This window comes from Coptis chinensis, chromosome 1 (assembly GCF_015680905.1).
Source record: "Coptis chinensis isolate HL-2020 chromosome 1, ASM1568090v1, whole genome shotgun sequence".
NCBI lineage: Eukaryota > Viridiplantae > Streptophyta > Magnoliopsida > Ranunculales > Ranunculaceae > Coptis > Coptis chinensis.
The window spans coordinates 20,062,244-20,080,671 of NC_141456.1; the positions used below are offsets into that span (position 1 = coordinate 20,062,244).

Genomic DNA, 18,428 nt, shown 5'->3' on the forward strand with positions numbered 1-18,428 from the left:
CAAACTAGGAACCCAATATAAATATGTATCATGATACTTTTAAGTAACAGCAAGTTTAGAGTCCAATTATTTGGTTAAGCTACATCAAAATCTGTTGAGTGATAGGAACCCAATGCTTGATTACTATTATGAGTCCAATAGAATCGGTTGTTTCTAATTGAGTTGAGAGTTGATTTATTACAATCATAATGGGTTTTGTGTTTTATTAATTCAATAAGAATTCGGTGGTTTGTGATCTCCGATCATAGGGTTCATAAGGTGAAAACTGAATGTTAGTATATAGAAGTATAGAAGGGACTGTACTACTCGGTAGGTGACAGGTTGAAGTTGAGACTTCAGATGTGGAGCGGTTACTGGCAATGCTTTCTGTTGTTCTGGTTTCTACGTTGTGACAAACTGGTTTTTCAAGGGAAATGGAGAGGTAGCTTTCTCCAATGGAACATGGTCTAGAAATTAAAAGTGTAAACCTTTGCTCAAGGAGCAGGGACAGGGACATAAGCCTAGGGTAGGAACAGGGCATTACATGAAGGAGACATAATATCTTTCTAGCTAGCTATTTCACTCATACTTGGTAATCATTCCCGAACATTCTAAGAAAGTCATGTATGGTTATTGTGAGGCCAGCTCTTTCTGCTGCTACAGTGATCGTTAGCCACTAGCCATGAAAAATGGCCTTTGCCCGGCCTCTCAAGTGTTAAATATCATGAGACTTATACCTAGCCCAAAAGCGATAAACGGAATTCATATTGATCTGTTCCGAAGAGTTAATTAGTTCCACATTCAGTATAGAAAATAGATCCTCCATATCCATGGCTAGCAAAAGGAATGGGAAGGCAGCAGTGCGCATATCTGGAACAGTGTCACAATATGGGGGTAAGATCATGCCTACTTGGGGATCATCCAACAATCAAGGTTCCTTAAGAGAATACCTGATTCTTGAATGGACTCTAGATGCAATGCAAACTGGTCAGATAAAATCGAAGACGAGTATCATAAGCACCTGCTCAATGTGGGTCACCCATCCAGATGAGTTGTGCTGATGACGTAATGCATTACTTTTACAGCGAGATTACACCCGAGTGTTGCACTGCCCCGAATGAAGTTGAAGAGCATGCTATTGTCATGTTTATGGGCTCTCCACTCCTCTCATGCTTCCTTTCCTCAGGTCTCATTGCTCAAGTGAAACATTGCCAACTGGTCCAGATTATTAGTTGCAGTTTGTTTGATGTCCAGATTATTAGTTGCAGTTTGTTTGATAAGGATCTTATGATTAGTTATTCGTTTGTCTTTCTTTAGGTTTATTTCATGTCAGTAAGAATAATGTTTGTTGTTTTTTTTCTACTCGATAGATGTTAGAAAGGTTGGGGCGTTACGCTGCAAATGTTTTTTGTTAGAGTATATTCTCTATTGGAAATGAAGAAACTTGTTCTTAACATCACTATACCGTTGCTTATATCTCCCACCTGTAATGGTTTCCACTTACCAGTTAACTATTTGAATTGCATAGTTTATAATGTTTTTTTTTCTTGCACAAGAACAATATAGCTAATGGTGAATGAAGCTTCGAAGCAGGTTATATAGGATGCGGGGCCGAAGTCTTGTTTACACAGTATTGCGTCATGGCACACATGCATAAAGTAGCATGAAATCAGAATGCTAACCAATAATTAAAAACTGGTAAACGATGGTTGCAGGAAAACATAAATTATATTTAGCAAGTATGAGACAGTGTCAAACAATAATATACAGTCATACTAACGTAACAAACACCACCAGACTATTCCTGAGGTCAGGGATCCATGCAAAGTTGCAAACCCTTCACCTGAAGCTTTTGAACCATTTTCGTATCCCAGATAACTTAGGTCTCCAGCCATGTCAATGTTCCAACTACCAAATATTTGCTTGGGAGTTCGCCAGCAGATGGTGCAAGGTATGTTATCTTTTTCCTGAAATACAACTATTTTTAAGAAAGATCCAGTACAAAGAGAGCATATATAATCTAACAATCGCAGTTAAAGAGATAGTACCTTTGAATGTCAATATCTGTTATGTAGATGAATCCAGCTATATTACTGTGTCAAAAAGGTTTATGACATTAGTATAGAAGTGTTTTAAAATGCATATTTAGTTCATGAGAATGCAACTAAAAGAAGCAAGGACCAAAATAACCATATCGTCCGATATTGGGTCCCTCCGTTTTTAATATAAATCACCAATAGAAAGCAAACAACGGACTGATATTGCAATGGTTAATAGATTTAAGAAAATGAGTAGAGTTCTATGTATATTTAAAAAATAATAATAATAATCAATGTCCGGATCCCGTCATTCAAATATATATCGCAAATAAGTACCGGTATATAATATCTCATACACGAATGGTAGGCTGAGTTAGTGCCTGCCTTCTGACAGGATCTGGGGTTTGGTGTGGATAAAACTCCCATGGGCAGTAGGGCCTTCAATTGGTTTTACTTCGTCAATAATTGGCTCACTTTTATAACTAATCACTTAATCAGTTATACATTAATATTTCATCAACCCGTGCTCACAAGCAATCATTGCAGATAAGCATTTCTATATTGTTGTTTCACCCTAGAATCAAGAATAACAATAATAGCAGTGGCAATCTTTCAATTGAAATCACAAAGTTACTTCGCCAATAGCAGTGGCTTCACTCTAGAGTGTAGGATGAATGTGTAATTGTTAATTCATTACCTGGAGATAATTTGATCTGGTTCTTTAGCAAATGAAACAGCGAGAACTAAATGGAGCAAGTCACGGTTGATATTCACAGGTACCAGCCGCATCGGATCAGCTGCAGGCTCTGCACCAATGGGGAGAGCTGACCTTGGCGCCTGTGGGCCGCCTCCAATTCTATAGACAAACAAATCACTGAAACTTACAATATTGGAATGTGGAGAGAGATCATTTGTGAGGCCATAGAAATATTCCTGAAAGAAGAAGACAAAGGCATGACAAAACTTCGTCATTCTAAGTCAGTGACAAAATTTGGTAACAAGTCAAGTAGACAACAATACAAGAGAGGCAACTATACAAGTACATATAGATAATGTCAAAACTTATTGACCTGAATATATTTGGTGATAATAGTCAAACTTATAAAGCATGTAAAAATAACAGGAGTATATGATCAAGAAAGGCAGCTCAGACAACATATTTAAATGGTCCTGCCATATGGACCATTTGAAAACATTATTATCTCATAATAAAGCTTCTAAATCAGGGAGTCTTGTTAGAGATACATGGATGCAAAGATCAGTGAAAAGTTGGTCCATCCACAGACCATTTCTTACATTTAGTTCACATACATTTGCCAACAGATACTCAAGTTTGAGTGGATTCTGGTTACAGCATCCACACTCTGTAATGTCGTCAACGGTTCTAGTAGAAGAGCTATATAGATAAAAAAAATATTGTACATTACCCTTATCCTGTAGCTTCTGGCTTTCTGTCGAGCCTTTGCATTTCTGGAGACAACACCACCTGACTTCTGAAGTTTCACAACGTCCACATTAGGCTTGTTTTTCAACACATCTTTAAGCATGCTGCATAGTTTTTCCTACAAAAAGTTAAGAAAACATATACATAACTACTTAAAGGTAAAATAAAGAACCTCTAGACACAAACTTGTTTTCTAATCTCTATTCCATTAAGTAGTTGCAGATTGCAGGGTGGTTATTCACTCGTGTGCTCAAATGCCTCAACACAATTGACAAGTTAACATTACAGTCTCACTAGACTCTCTAGATAAAATCATAAAACATATAGCACACTTGACCACATGAAAACTCTGGTAATGAGTAAGCACTAGTTCGGTGATAGTAAGGGCAAGCAGATTTGGTGTTTACCTGACCAATAACCAAAACAACATCAGCGTTGAATGTGTCAATGGCATGAAGAAGTAACTGCAACCAAAAAATGAACTTACTAAAAAAAGGTAACAGGCATGAAAAAGTAATTTGAGTTCATATATAACAGAATCAGTGGAAACTGGAGAATTATGAATTACCTCATAACCAACACCTTCTATCCATCCCATGGTATTTATCACCATACCTGCAGCTCTCGATTCCGCATTACCAGTAAATTGTCTCTCTAGTGTTCGCGAGAGCTCTTTTACAATCACTTTATATAAGTCTGCATTGACACTACAAAGCAACAACTTACATTTGAAATATTCCAGAAAAAAAGTTTTAATTTTCAAACTTATACAGTGAAGGGGATAATGAACCCAAGTGATATTAGAAAAACTTTTCAGCGTAACGATAAAATAAGTGAACATTGCTTTTTCAGTAGTATTCTAATGAATAAATGCATGGCTATCAGTAACAACATTCCCAGTTAAGAAAATTTCCCTTGAGGCATCCACATTCCGCAAACAATGGCAATATAAAAATCAGGACAAACCGAACAAACTATCCCTTTTTTCAACTTAAAGGGATCATTTTCATATATATGCATACTAATGCCATGACCCAAGAACATGCAAATCTTAGTTAGGTTCGGTACCTGGGGGTGGTATGTCCATAAAAATAGACAAGGGGCATTTCAAGGGGAATTCCTTCCACTGGATCTATTGGCATTTCAATTGGGGTAGCAGCAACACAACCAGGAACTGTTATGGATCCCTGGCCTATATCCAAGTCTACAAATGTAGGTTTCCAACCCTGTTTAGCCGCCCAACTAAGAAGCATCCTCGACAATGTACTCTTTCCAGAATCTGTAGGCCCTACGACAATCACCCTGGGTCCCTGAACCACTAGAAATATCGTAACTTAAGATTCAAAGAACATAATACGTGCTAACGAACATATACAGTCACAAACAACAGTTTTTTGCATCTCAGTAATCCAATTTCACCATGTTATCTTCCATTTTACATTTGAATATAGGAAAATTAAGGAAGAACTTTAGCATGATGAAGGGTGATATGATCAATTAAGTAGCTGATTAAGCTGATATATGAGTATGGTCACCATAAAACAAGTGGAAGAGAAGGAGATGAAGTCTAAGGGTCGAGAAAACTAGGACTACAACATTAACTTAATTAATACCTGAGAAGCATCAGAATCACAAATTGGGGATGCTTTGGCACGATTCCTTCTTCCCTCCAGAACAGCATGGACATTTACATAGCTGATCATTGGTGTCTAAAATCATATATTTCAAAATAAATAAACTCATCCTTGAAAAAAAAACATTTAAGGTAAATTTAAGTTGAAAAGTGTTATTAATCATCAGTCCGATACCCAAATACAAAGAAGTTTAAAGCAAACACATATATATACACCTCATCAGCAGTGTAGTCAGTTTCAGTTATCCCATCCAATTCAACTGTGGCACCGTACCAGGTGAAAACCTGAGAATGACATAAAAACATATCCTCACTCAAAAGGTCCAATAGATATATCAATTATTAACTACCCAAGGATCACTGCATTCTTCAAGAAAAGAGATTGGAATACACCAAAAGCACAGACTAATATGCTTCTGCTATCAGATTAGAAAAGGATGTGAGATTAAACGGGCCAATTGAATAAAGAAACAGGTTAACTCAGGCAATGAAGTAGAAATAACTTCTGTGCAAGGTCATTCTGCAGTAATGCCAACGGAATAACAACCATTCAGAGAATTTGGCAGCTATAAACCTTTCTCGCTTAAAAAACAAATATTTATCACCCAAACTCACACCATTCACAAATAGGGACAAAAAACCACCTCTAAAACACTTCTAAATCATCAAACCACTCAACCTAGTTGATTCCACATAATAGCAGACGTAAAAAGACACTCTCCATAACCAATTCTCAAAATAAAGAACAAAACTTTAACACCCAACATCTTAATTATCAATAAAAAAATAAAAAAAGTTCGATACTTACAGAAAATTTGAGATGAGGAGGAATAGTGAGCCAAATTTCAGGAGGGAGTTCAGTGCCATAAATCTCCGCAGTGCCAGAAAGAAGACGTAACTTAACTGGGCTTTCTGCAACTTCAATTCTAAGTTCACATTCTTTCTCTATATTTATCTTCCTTAAATTTGATGATGAAGTAGAAGTACCCATTGCTACTGCTACTGGTACTACTGCACTTGGTGTGTAACCAGCCATGTTTTTATGGGTTTTCAGGATGGTCTTGGTCTCTTGGAAACGTCAAGCCGCGAAAAAGAGAATTGAAAAGCTTGTTTCGAGTCTTTTACTGCTTGGAACTTGGAAGACAGACAAGTTTACCTTTACTGGTTGGGTTTTCAAATGTCGCCAATTTCGAGAATTTGCTGTGGTATTTCGGATACTGTTGGCATATTTTATATTTGTTACATTCCGGCATTCCGCATAGTTTTCCAGCTAGGTAAACATCATTTTTACATTACGGAATTACAAACAGTAGTTATACCACCAATTTTAAGATATTTTTTTTTGGTTGTTGTTGTTGATGACACATCCTCCCACATTCTAATAGGTTTAGATGGGTTGTCGAAAAATACACCTTTAAGTGTATTTTCTTTTTATAGAAGAGATACACTCATCATACATAACTATGACATCATAAGTTGGTACTTAATTATATCCAGTTGGTACGCGTTGTCTCTGAAAACCACAGTGATAAACAAAAGTGTTCAGACTCGGACTAGTATAACAAACAATTGCTACACAAAACCAATTAATTATCGGTCGGTCTGGCTAAATTGACACCCCAAATTCACATTTCTCCACAGCTCTTTGATCAAATCTCTAGGGCCAAAAAAATAACATTGCATATCGTATTTGGATGTTTATTTGTAGAAAACCGCAAAAACTCCAATCTCTCTAAAAAAACTCAAATATCTACAAATATAATGTCAATACTCTTTCTCTCTAACCCCCACAATCGAAACACTTCGCATTCTCAATATAATTATATGATTATTGTTTTGAATTGTCACACTAAATTTCTTTAGAGATCATCTTATTTTTGTCTAATACAACAAGTACAATTCTTTGAAAAGAAAGTAACATTTTTTAATACAGTTACATCTTAAGAGTCTCGTATGCACATTTTCTTGGTGTGATTCCAAACCACCAATTTTCACACAAAAAACCATCACAACACAAAAGGCAGAGGGATCCTTGAAGCAAATATATCCTTTTTCCATATCAACTACCTTCAAGTCTTCAATTGTAAATGGCTGAAATTAACAAGACAATATATGGGATGAATGTTGTAGAAAGTATTTTATTTTCTTTTTAACCAACTTTGACACTATTAATGTTGTAGTAAGTATTTTATTTTCTTTGTAAATTGTTATTTATTTAGTAATATAAAATGTTTGTCATACTTTTGTCAAAGACCACCATATTTGACATCTGTGGTCATACTTTTCTTATTTCGTTTTACTTTCCATGAACTAGTCTACGTTACATAACAAATACTTTGAAGAGACATTAGGCTTCACTTCATGCCAAATTGCAAAGTGTGTTCATCTTATACATGATGTCAATCAACTGTAGACAAAGGGAACAAAACAAAAAGCAAATATATAGAGGCTCGGGTGGGTATTTTGTATTAGATCAATTATATAACTATATGTGTTAATGTATTTCTAACGGTTGCATGCAGCTCTCATCTGTGCCATTGTTGAAACCGACCACAAATGGTGATTAGTCAACAACAAGGCGAGAATATAATACCCTGATGTTATTTTGGCTTATATTTGATTAATATTGTTTGCTCTACTAGTCTGGTACCCTATTGAAATTATGAAGTGATTTTGTGTTGTATATGCTGCATGGTTCATTATTTTTATGTACATTTAAAAGCATTTTAATTTTGTACGAAAATTTCAATCATTTGGCATTAGAGGTTTCCAAAATAGCTAAATTTTAGTGGAGATGATATTTATGGTGATGAGCACATCATATCCACAAAAAAGTAGGTTTTAATTCATTTTATACCTGAAGTTTTATTTACGTATCTATTTAAATTTAAAATAAGTATGTATTTCTAATAGCGGGACTTTTTATACCACGCCCCACAATTTTACCTACAACATGAATTATAACATAGTTTTTTGTGGATGTGTTCAATTAACCATGAAGATCACATCTATAAATTTCAACTCATTTGATAATGTATAAACTATGTCAAAAGATGATTGCAAAATCAAAAAATATGAGCTGTTAAAAAAATTCAAAGTTGACAACGATTTTTAACTAGATTATAGATTTCTAAATGAGACGATTTTTTGTAGAGATATTCAAATTATTAGAACTTAACTCATTTTGTAGGGGGTAGGGGGTGTGGTATAAACCATAGTATAAAAAGTATGGTAAACGGAACTGGCTCGATATATATATATGGATAGGATCAATACTCAACACTTTTTTATACAATAGCCTCAATTATCTTACTATATATACAAATTTACTTATGATTTGATTTTTTGTAGATGCCATCTTTTCACCATGGAGAAAATCTATCATTGCAAAAATTAGGCTCATTTGAAAATTTATAAAGATGCCAAAAGAGAATTGCAAAATTTTAAATCATAAATGTTAAAGTAAATCACGTTTTCAAATCAAGTTTTGAATATGTTAGAGATTTTGGAATGATATGAAATTATGTGGATATACTTTATATAGTGGTAAGATCATACCCACAAAATATTAGACTTTAGTTAAAAGAGTGTTGTATAAAAAATATGGTTATAATGTGCGCATAAGAATATGGTTATATATATACTTAATGTATTTTTTTTAAGCCCCCACAATCGAAACACTTGCATTCTCAATAGATCATTTGATTATTGTTTTAAATTCTCACACTAAATTTCTCCATAGATCAAATTATTATTTATTTTTTCTGAAACAACTGCCACAACTATGTGAGTAGAAAAACATAGTTATGAGTATTGGATACATTTGGCATGGGCTATTTGGAAAAAAGTACGTGGGCTTAGGTCTGATTTAGTTGGGCCCATTTGAAGTTAAACCCTAATGTTAAACCCTCTCCCTTAAACTAAAACATTTTCCCTTCGTTAAAAAAAAAAAAAAAAAAGAAGAAGATGGGGAAAACAGAATACAAGAAATTGAAAGGAAGTCAAAATTTAAGACAACGTCTACTCCTTTCAACACTTTCATCAACTCCAGTTTTAATTGACGATATTCGACATGAAGACACGTGGCCTGGTCTTCGTCCTCACGAAATTTCGTTACTTAGATTACTCGAAAAGATTACTGATGATTGCCTTGTCGAAATCAACGAAACTGGTAATAAAAAAAATATTTGTTTTTTGTTGTTTGTTTTTCATTATTTGATGTTGGGCATTTTTTTGGCAGGGACTAAGTTGAAATATAAGCCTGGAGTTATAGTTGGTGGGAGAAATTTGGTGCATGATTGTGGGCTTAGTAGGTCTATTGGCTATTTTTTGGAACCATTGCTTGTGCTTGGTGTTTTTGGGAAGAAACCACTTTCGATACGGCTTAAAGGTTTGTTTTTTGTTCTCTTATTTTTGTGTTGGTATTGTTATTTTGATTTGTGGAATGAAGATAATTAGTGTTTATAGTGTGGGACTAGAGCTTAATGTTGTTATATGAGTAAATGGAATGGAGTAATGTATTGATAGTTAAGTGTAGTCATGGAAGTGGATTGCAGTAGGGAATAATATCAGAAAATGGGAAGTTAATTTTGATCGTAAAGTACTCTAGAGTGTCAAGCATGAGTCAGCAACCTGTTAGATTAAAGTTATAATTCTCATATTCATTTTCAACTTAAATTATGCATAGTTCCTTATTGACGATTCTCGGGATTGGATCAAATACATGGTCATGCCATTAGCGGCCAATTTGGGGATATCATCTAGTTTGGGAAGTACCGGTCTTGAAAAACTATTTGGGGAATTACATAGAAATAATAGAAAGGAATGTGAGATTGGGCAAACAATGGGGCTTGAATCGGACAATAATCAAGGACATGATGAAAATTATGTAGACTAACTATAGGGATGAAAATTGGGATTTCTTGTCTAACTTTGGATGTAGTTACTTGAGTTCTTGAGTGTGGGATAGAGCTGAGGGGTCGTTATAGGGGTTAATCATAGTATGGGCATTACGTTCTTGGGAGGTGTCTGGCTTTCCAATGCGTAACTGTTGGTACTTGTAAGTGAGTTTCTCTCTCACAGTTGTAATCTTTTTACATCTTAATCAATAAATTTTACTTGTCAAAAAAAAAAAAAAAAAAAAAAAAAAATAGTTCCTTGTCATTCACCGTCTTCTTTCTTTCACTTCCTTGGGTGTTCATAGGTAGTTGTGTCTTATGGTGGACTAGCACCTAGAGTTTGTCTGCAGTTCCATTCATCAAGAACTATTTGATCACAGGCTCACAGCTTCAAAATGTATACTTTTGTTAGGGTTGCTTGGTAGGAGAAGCGCTGGAGTGTAGTAGGTCATAATCTTGAAGAGTTAGTTGTATGAATAGATAAACAATTGGCACTTCGTCTGCTTCAGACCTGGCCCAAATATTTCTTATTTGGGCTTCTAGGATATTTTGCATCTGAAACACCATTTACATGGTTTTGCTATTTTATTGTGCCTAATGCCTATTGTCACTCGGACTGACATCAATTGTGCTTCTTGTTGCCATTGTTCCATAGCACTCTTGTTTAGTACACAAATTTCTGTACCTTCAAGCAAATGTTAACAATGATACCATGAACAATACTCCAAAATATTAAAAATACGGTCTGTTTGCATTTTTATTTAGTTTATTTTGTTTTAATCTTACATCATTGGAAGTGGTATATAATCCAGATGGTGATTTATTCTCCAATTTCTATCTCATTTTCTTTTTGGGAGCCCTTCAATCTTGGAACCCTTCCTCTTATTTGCTAACATTTTCTCTACTTCTCCAAATCCAAAAGAATGAAACTGGCAATTCACAAGTAAGAAAATGGATAAGTTAATATGTGGGTTACCGTTCCCAGAAAAAAAAAGTAAAAAAGTAAACATGTAGGCGTCTTAACCTTCAGGCTTTGAACATTACATTTCTTCCAATATTTCTGTTTTAATATGGATTAGATAGCTGTTATCAGCGTCAAAAGCTATGCGTACAATGGAGAGCTTAGTGAATAAGCCTTTATACAGGTTCTTACATTTTGAGTAAGTAACGTACTAAGCATGTACAGTATTAGTTTTGTCTGGAATGTTCACGGCACATTTTCGCAAATCACGTGTCTGGAAGTCAAATAATTAGTGAACTCTTTCTCTTCCAGAATTCCTAATCATGTTCATTCCGTTAAGTTAAACCACTTTCTGTTATGCGTAAAACACAGATCCTGTTACATTCAGGGGACATAGGCTATATCATGTACACTTCTGATGCCTAGCAATGCTGTTCTTGTAAAACCTTTGAAGCATCATCTCCCAGCAACAACGTAGAGTTCATTTTGATCTTGTGAAATCTCATTAGTTTATGCTATAGCATGGAATTAAGGCCAGAGTATTCACCTTGAAGTACTTAAAATTGTTTTACAGGAATTACAAATGATTCTAAAGATCCATCAGTGGATACATTCAAAAGGACAACATTGCCTCTGCTTAAGCGTTTTGGAGTTCCTTCAGAAGGACTGGATCTAAAAATAGAAAGTCGTGGTAGTCCTCCTCAGGGTGGTGGGGAAGTTCATTTGGGCATTCCAATTGTACTGAACAGTCTGTCAGTGAGTTTTCAGTACCTTTCTTATCCTGGACTCGTGCTCAGCTAGTAGGCTGCTGATATATATATTTCTCATGTAGGCAGTCACATGGATCGATGAAGGAATGGTTAAGAGGATTAGAGGTACCGCATTCTCTACCAAAGTTTCTTATCAGTTTGAGAAGACCATGATACATGCTGCTCGTGGGATATTTAATCGGCTACTTCCTGATGTCCACATATTTCAAGACCACAGATCTGGTCAAGAGGCGGGAAAGTAAGTCAGTATTTGTCTATTATTTTATATATTGTTTTTGTGTAATGAATTTTCTATATATTTATATAGCCTATATATTCATTTTATTCCCATGACCATGGTTTCATGGAAGGGATTTTTTTAATCTGGTAAGAGAATCTAAGGACTTGACTGTGATTTCGTTGTTACTTGAAAATTGAAATAGCCACCTCTGCACATCATTGAGTAATGATTTTATCATTCCTTTGGCAGATCGCCTGGTTATGGCATTTCATTGGTTGCTGAGACTACTACTGGCTGCTTCATCTCTACTGATACAGCAGTCTGTTATGCAAGGGGAGAGGACACAGATGATTACGACGATGATGAGAGAAAAGAACTGATGCCTCCTGCAGACGTTGGTGAGCAAGCTGCTTCAATGCTACTTGGAGAGATAGAGCAGGGCGGAGTTGTAGATTCTATGCACCAGGTTTGGGCTCTGACTCAGTACTCTTTTCGTTTTCTTTTTGGTATTTGTTTTCTTCTATCTATTACAGTGCTTCTCTGAGTCTCTGACTCAAGATAATATGTTTCTTTATTACCAAATAATGTACTATAGTTATCAGATTTATAAACAAATCAAGGACCAAGATAAGTAGATAACGATAAAATACAACAGATATATTTACGTAGCTGCATGATTATCACATTTCTGTATGTGTAAGCAGATACAACAGATACCAAATAATGTATCACATTACTTAAAGATGGTGCCTATGAGCTTGCTAGGTGATACAAAATATTTCTGTAAGGCAGTACAACTTGTGACTCCCAGAAATAGTTGCCAAGTGAAAAGCGGTAGATCTATCAAAATGTATGTTTAGAAAGGGAGAAATGGGAGAGAAATGAGCTAAGCATGACAGGCTCAAGTTCATTCTGATTCTCTCTCTCAGCTCACTTGGATTAATGATTAGTCAATTCAAAGATTTGTATGCGTGTGTCAAACAACTTGATTTTTAATGTGATAAAGGTTGTCGAGTGTATCTCCCTCTTTCTTTTACTAAATGCACAATTATGATGAAATCTTTCACCTTGAGCCTCTCCACGTTTTACTTATCAAAATCTTGTTCTTGTAGGGGATTTTGTTCATCCTCTGCGCTCTATGCCCACAAGATGTTTCCAAGGTTCGTGTCGGAAAGCTCTCACCATATGCAATAGAAACCCTTAGACACATTAGAGATTTCCTCGATGTCAAGTTTGTCATCACACCGGATTCATCAACAGAGACGGTCATACTGAAGTGTGTTGGATGCGGGTTGAAGAACCTGTCCCGAAAAATTTCTTGAATTCAAATTAGAGTTTTTTCTTTTGTCAGCACAGGGTTCTTGGTTCTAATCCTGTGTGTTGACCATCTCGTGTTGCTCAAAATGTTGATCACGGGCTATATATAGGTCAGTGAAGAGGTTTTGTATTGTGGAAGAGCTGCTGATTATGTGCTTAGTTTTGTTTGAGTCACCTTTATCGGCGAAGCACCTGGAAGTGAGCAAAGAGCAAGGAGAGAAAATGGAGCTTGGAACACATTAGGAAAAGTGTAAACTACTTTTTACTTTTAAGTTTTAAGTTGTAATAACATTTCTCGTTGTCTATATATTATATGATCAGTCCAGGTTTTATGTAATACTTTTCTCTTGGTTATTGGGAGACAAATTCTCTGCTGTGATATATCCCAAGTTTTATGGAAGTATATGAGATAATTGAAACTTACTTGGTAAATTCTGGATCTTCACTAGTCCAACACGGCATGAGTGGAAGCATACTTTTCACTTTTTGTGTTTCTGCTGTCCTTCCTTATTGGCCGACTTTTGGTAGGCTTGTTTCATTTCCTTTCAGTCAAAAAGTGGAAAGCAGATATTCCGAATTTGTTTTTAAAGCACTGTCGATTACATGATTATCTATTTACCTTGATCCAAAGTAGGGCTGGTCATCGAGCTACCCGAGTCGAGTTTTGCTATACTCGAGCTCGACTCGCACATGCAGAAGCTCAACTTGAACTCGCATTCGAGCTTTATTGAAGCTGACTCGTTTTGCTCGAGTTGTTCGAATATTATTCGTTTGAACTTGAATATCGAAAAAATTGTATATAAAACATCAAAACTAGTATAAATTGTAAATTATAGTTGGGTATAAAGTATAAAATGACGTATAAAGTATAAAATGACGTATAAAACGAGTTTGAGTCGAGCCTTCGACGAGCCGAGCTCGAGTTACTCACGAATAGCTCGACTCGATGACCAGCCCTAATCCAAATTATGTTTTATTGGATCTGTAGACTGTAGTATCTATTATTGTGTGAATGTATGAATATTTTTGTGGGAGATATGTAAACTTAGAAAAAATATGAAAACATAAGTGAACTGGAGTTGCACTGATGGACTGATGGTATGCCATATTAGCAGATTAGCTTATACTTACAGTAACGAGTTTGTACTAAAAACAGAAATCATGTACTGATGATGACATCAGTCTGTCATAGATTAGCTTCTACGCTGGCAGCCCCCAGGCCTATTCTAGTTTTTTTGGTAAAGCACCCGTATTCTACTTACTCTTTTGTTCCTACTACTTCAGCTTGAATTGCAGCTTTAAGATGAAGTAGTTGAGAGTCTCCTTCAAGTTATTGTTCGAAACTTCGAATGCCATATTTAGAATACACTTAATTTCTAAGCAACTTGTGTAACTTTCTATTAGGAGGAAATTGCAGATTCTCTATTTGACGAGCAAGAGTAGACAGTATCCTTTTGCGTTATTAGTGGTCCTTACACTTCTGTTTCTCACATTGAAAAATGTTGAGAGGCAACTCCCCAATGTGAAATTTTGCATACATACCTCACCTAAAGACTAGCAATTCTTTTGGAAATAAAAAGAGAAGTGCAGTTGAACGATGAAACCTTGACTTGAAAGACCAATTCTCCACAAAAACTGTGTCGTTTTTTCATGTGGTATGTATGCAGCTCATTTTGACTGATGAACTGGTTCTTAGCACCTCACCTTAAGCTATATTTGATTTCGGAAACATCACACAAAATGCATTTGAAGGACTAATTATGCACACAGAAATGAGTTTATTTTGTCTTGCGGCGGTATGCACCCCTTTTGACTTATGAGTTGGTTCTTAGCATTTTGTAAGGAAACAGTGTTTTGAATACAATCATCCAATCTCAACATACCTTCCTTTGCATTGCTCCTCTCCTCGTAGTCTTCTACTCTAGCTCTTGATATTCTCAATGCATATACCACACAGCAGTACAGCACATCCCACAATGTCGACTAACACAGCATCTGATGATGAAGGCATGACCTACATCATTGTGACACTCTTTCTTTATGCACTCATTATCTGTGTTGTCCTTCTTTTTCGGCCTACTCGATCAGGAAGCTTATGATTATGGACATTACAAGAATTTTTTCACTTTTGTTACTTGTTATGTTTGTCCCCTTCGTTTGCGTACTTACATATTTATCTTCATATGACTGGAGCTTTTGAGAAGGGATTTGGGGTGATATATATCGACATTGCTTTGCATTGCCAGATTCGTTTGCGTTTACATCACATTGGAACAGGTTATATAGGTTTTTGTTTTAGGATCTGTTGATATATATCATATAGTCTCTGATGTCTCTCTGAGTGTTTAATGTGTATGTGAATAACAATCAGAGGTTACAAGCTTCGTAATGTTAGTATGTTTAATTTCATGCATGGTTGATGAGTTATATATATATATATATATATATATAGTTCTCATGGAAGTATCAAATGCTGGGGAGATATGGTTTCAAGTAATCAAGTATATTACGTACTCATCAAAGTATTACTGGTGCAGAGTCCCTAACAAGGTGATTGTAAGGGAGTGATATCCTCCTTCAAGAGTATCAGGTGCGTACTCAGCATGATGGAAATACTACACCGACCCGTAGAATCAGATCGCATCCCCAAGCTAAGAGAACGCTCCAGAACAGTTCGCGCCAGCACGCGAACCAGGCTATAACGTGACTCAGCTTATCTTCTAGAAGCAATCAGGAACAGAGATGCACATGCACAAATCACTGCCACCAGCTACTGACCACTGCCGCAAGCTACTTGCCCAGACTAATAATCCCCATCATCACAGCAGACCTATAAAGACAATACTCACACGCTTCCTTAATCTAGACGTTTGTGATACACTTTACACGTGGTGGGCGAAGATTCACTCTCAACATCTATAAATACCCCTCTTATGAACTACACCAAACCTGATTCTTCTCTCCCCTTAGAATCGAGAGAAAAATACGTAGACAGTTCACTCCTAACCCGAACTCGGTCCCAATAATAACTCTTTCCAGTTCCTATTCAACTTTGTATGTAAAGGAAAGCCTAAAACACTCCTTTACAGTGATATTGATATAAATTATTTTCCTCAAATACGTAAGATGCAATCAAACTCCAACAGTACAAAATATAGCGGTGATTTAGGATTTTATTGGATATGCCTATTTTGTCATGAACGATCCCTGAACCCCCTTTCCCAACTGGTCGCAGGCATATTGAACCTTGGTTATGTGGTAGCGTGCAACTCTCATTGTCTTGCAAACTTCACAAACTGACAGCCAAATATCCCGCCTGTTTCTACCTGATAATCCCCACATATAGCCAAAATCCCCACATTACACGCATAACATAATAACTGATAAGTAAAAGTACCTACCATAAGACCTATGCGACTTATTTCGAAGTCAATGAGATTTAGAGATTCAAAGAACGTGCTTTTTCAGGTCATCAAATCCACTGATCCACATGATTGATATTCTGCTGTTGCAAAGATGTAAACATAGAAAATAATGCAGACAGTGCTCAAAGCTAGTGTTGCCAGTACACAGACCAACAAATCAACAATGATACAAAGCCTTAAAGCTATTACGGTACGTAAACATACCCTCATTGCAATCTTCACCCCTCTCTAGTCTAATTTCCAAGTTCACACTATCTTTGCAACGTTTAAGGACAGCTGCATAAAGGAGGAGATGCATACCAAAAACATAAGAGGGATTAAGGATGTCATACCTGTTAAGCCATTGCCTGTGTTTCTATATATATTAGTGAGCATATTGTACTATTCTTCCAATACTAATTAGGAATGTATTAGTTGTAATTACCTTTATAGCCATATAATTATCTACTTATACAGTTATACCTCCTTGATGAGAAGAGTCCTTGTTAGCAATTTGGAATACGGGAGTTATTCGGTACGAGAATAATTCGAGTTTCATTTGTTTACATATTAGAAACATTTGGTCAAAAATTCGCAATACGTTAATAGTATGTAGTATATATGTTTTATACGAGTATTAAACATTTTGAAATAAAAATTCGGATTTCAAAAATTCGGTACACTTAAAGAGAAATTATAATATATATTTGTCAATATAATTAAAATGTTCTACTAATTTTACTCAAACTATATATTATAATATTTTACTTATAATTTTATTTATAACTATATATTATAATTAGAGTAAAATGTTCTACTTATTATAATGTACGCTCCACTAATTTTACTCTAGCTGCCCAATATTTCAGTTTTTCAAAAAACTAGAAAAAATAGTATAGAGTCGAAATATTGATAATTCAAAAATTAGTGAAATTCCGAATATAATATGGGTCGAAATATTATAAATTTCGGTTTTTAGATTTGTCAGAATTTCGATGATTTTGAAATCCCGAACTATGTTATCGGCACAAAACAATAAACTTTATAATAAAGATTTCAGTTAGTTGCCACTTATTTAGGACAAAAAATAAACCAACTATATTTAAGAAAAAAAATAAACACACGATTTCAATTAATCCCTTACTACTTGAGAACCTAACTCCTTATATTAAACTCTTTGGCAATACTTACCTCACTCGTTACAAACAATAAAAAAAAAACAAAAAACAAAAAACACTAAACACTAAACACTAAACCAACTCACAATTAAAAAACCTAAACAATTTTTATCTATATCTAAAAAAATAAATAAAACTTTTCTGTTAAATAACAAAATCACTCACAATCTCTGAGAACCAAACTCCTTATTAAACTCTTTGACAATACTTACCCCACTCGTTACAAACAATTAAAAAAAACAAAAAACACTAAACCAACCTACAATTAAAAAAAACTCAAACTTTTATCCATATCTAAAAAAACAAATAAAACTCGTCTGCCAAATAACAAAATCACTCACAATCCGGGAGAACCCAACTCCTTATTAAACTCTTTGGCAATACATACCTCACTCGTTACAAACAATTAAAAAAAAACAAAAAACACTAAACCAACTCACAATTAAAAAAACTCAAACTTTTATCTATATTTAAAAAAACAAATAAAACTCCTCTACCAAATAACAAAATCACTCACAATCCCTGAGAACCCAATTCCTTATTAAACTTTTTGACAATACTTACCTCACTCGATACAAACAATTA

The 18,428-nt window shown here is 35.2% G+C and overlaps 2 protein-coding genes across 2 annotated transcripts; one reads left to right on the forward strand and one right to left on the reverse strand.

The window, feature by feature from the left end:
- Window positions 1–1,688: 1,688 nt before the first annotated feature.
- LOC147522762 (protein CLP1 homolog) lies at window positions 1,689–6,259 on the reverse strand. Its single transcript, XM_086595014.1, has 10 exons — window positions 5,904–6,259; window positions 5,312–5,380; window positions 5,076–5,171; window positions 4,531–4,772; window positions 4,031–4,169; window positions 3,870–3,926; window positions 3,446–3,580; window positions 2,716–2,951; window positions 2,028–2,072; window positions 1,689–1,946 (listed from the first exon to the last, which is right to left on the reverse strand). The coding sequence occupies exons 1-10, from the start codon at window positions 6,129–6,131 to the stop codon at window positions 1,859–1,861; spliced, it is 1,335 nt and encodes a 444-aa protein (XP_086451140.1). The 5' UTR covers window positions 6,132–6,259; the 3' UTR covers window positions 1,689–1,858.
- A 2,758-nt stretch (window positions 6,260–9,017) lies between these two features.
- Window positions 9,018–13,693, forward strand: LOC147522763 (putative RNA 3'-terminal phosphate cyclase-like protein). The gene is made up of 6 exons (XM_086595021.1): window positions 9,018–9,266; window positions 9,336–9,485; window positions 11,529–11,710; window positions 11,787–11,962; window positions 12,194–12,410; window positions 13,057–13,693. Exons 1-6 carry the CDS (start codon window positions 9,062–9,064, stop codon window positions 13,264–13,266), a joined length of 1,140 nt encoding a protein of 379 aa, XP_086451147.1. The 5' UTR covers window positions 9,018–9,061; the 3' UTR covers window positions 13,267–13,693.
- Window positions 13,694–18,428: the final 4,735 nt, after the last annotated feature.

Bases quoted from the DNA above. Each gene is read 5' to 3' on its own strand.
- LOC147522762 (XM_086595014.1), bottom strand. From the start codon at position 6,131: ATGGCTGGTTACACACCAAGTGCAGTAGTACCAGTAGCAGTAGCAATG. The intron at 4,773-5,075 runs GTATTAATTAAG...CTAGTGGTTCAG, and splicing joins GTGATTCTGATGCTTCTCAG to GGACCCAGGGTGATTGTCGT. The intron at 2,073-2,715 runs GTAATGAATTAA...TTTTTGACACAG, and splicing joins CCAGATCAAATTATCTCCAG to TAATATAGCTGGATTCATCT.
- LOC147522763 (XM_086595021.1), top strand. From the start codon at position 9,062: ATGGGGAAAACAGAATACAAGAAATTGAAAGGAAGTCAAAATTTAAGA. The intron at 9,486-11,528 runs GTTTGTTTTTTG...ATTGTTTTACAG, and splicing joins ACTTTCGATACGGCTTAAAG to GAATTACAAATGATTCTAAA. The intron at 11,963-12,193 runs GTAAGTCAGTAT...TTCCTTTGGCAG, and splicing joins TCTGGTCAAGAGGCGGGAAA to ATCGCCTGGTTATGGCATTT.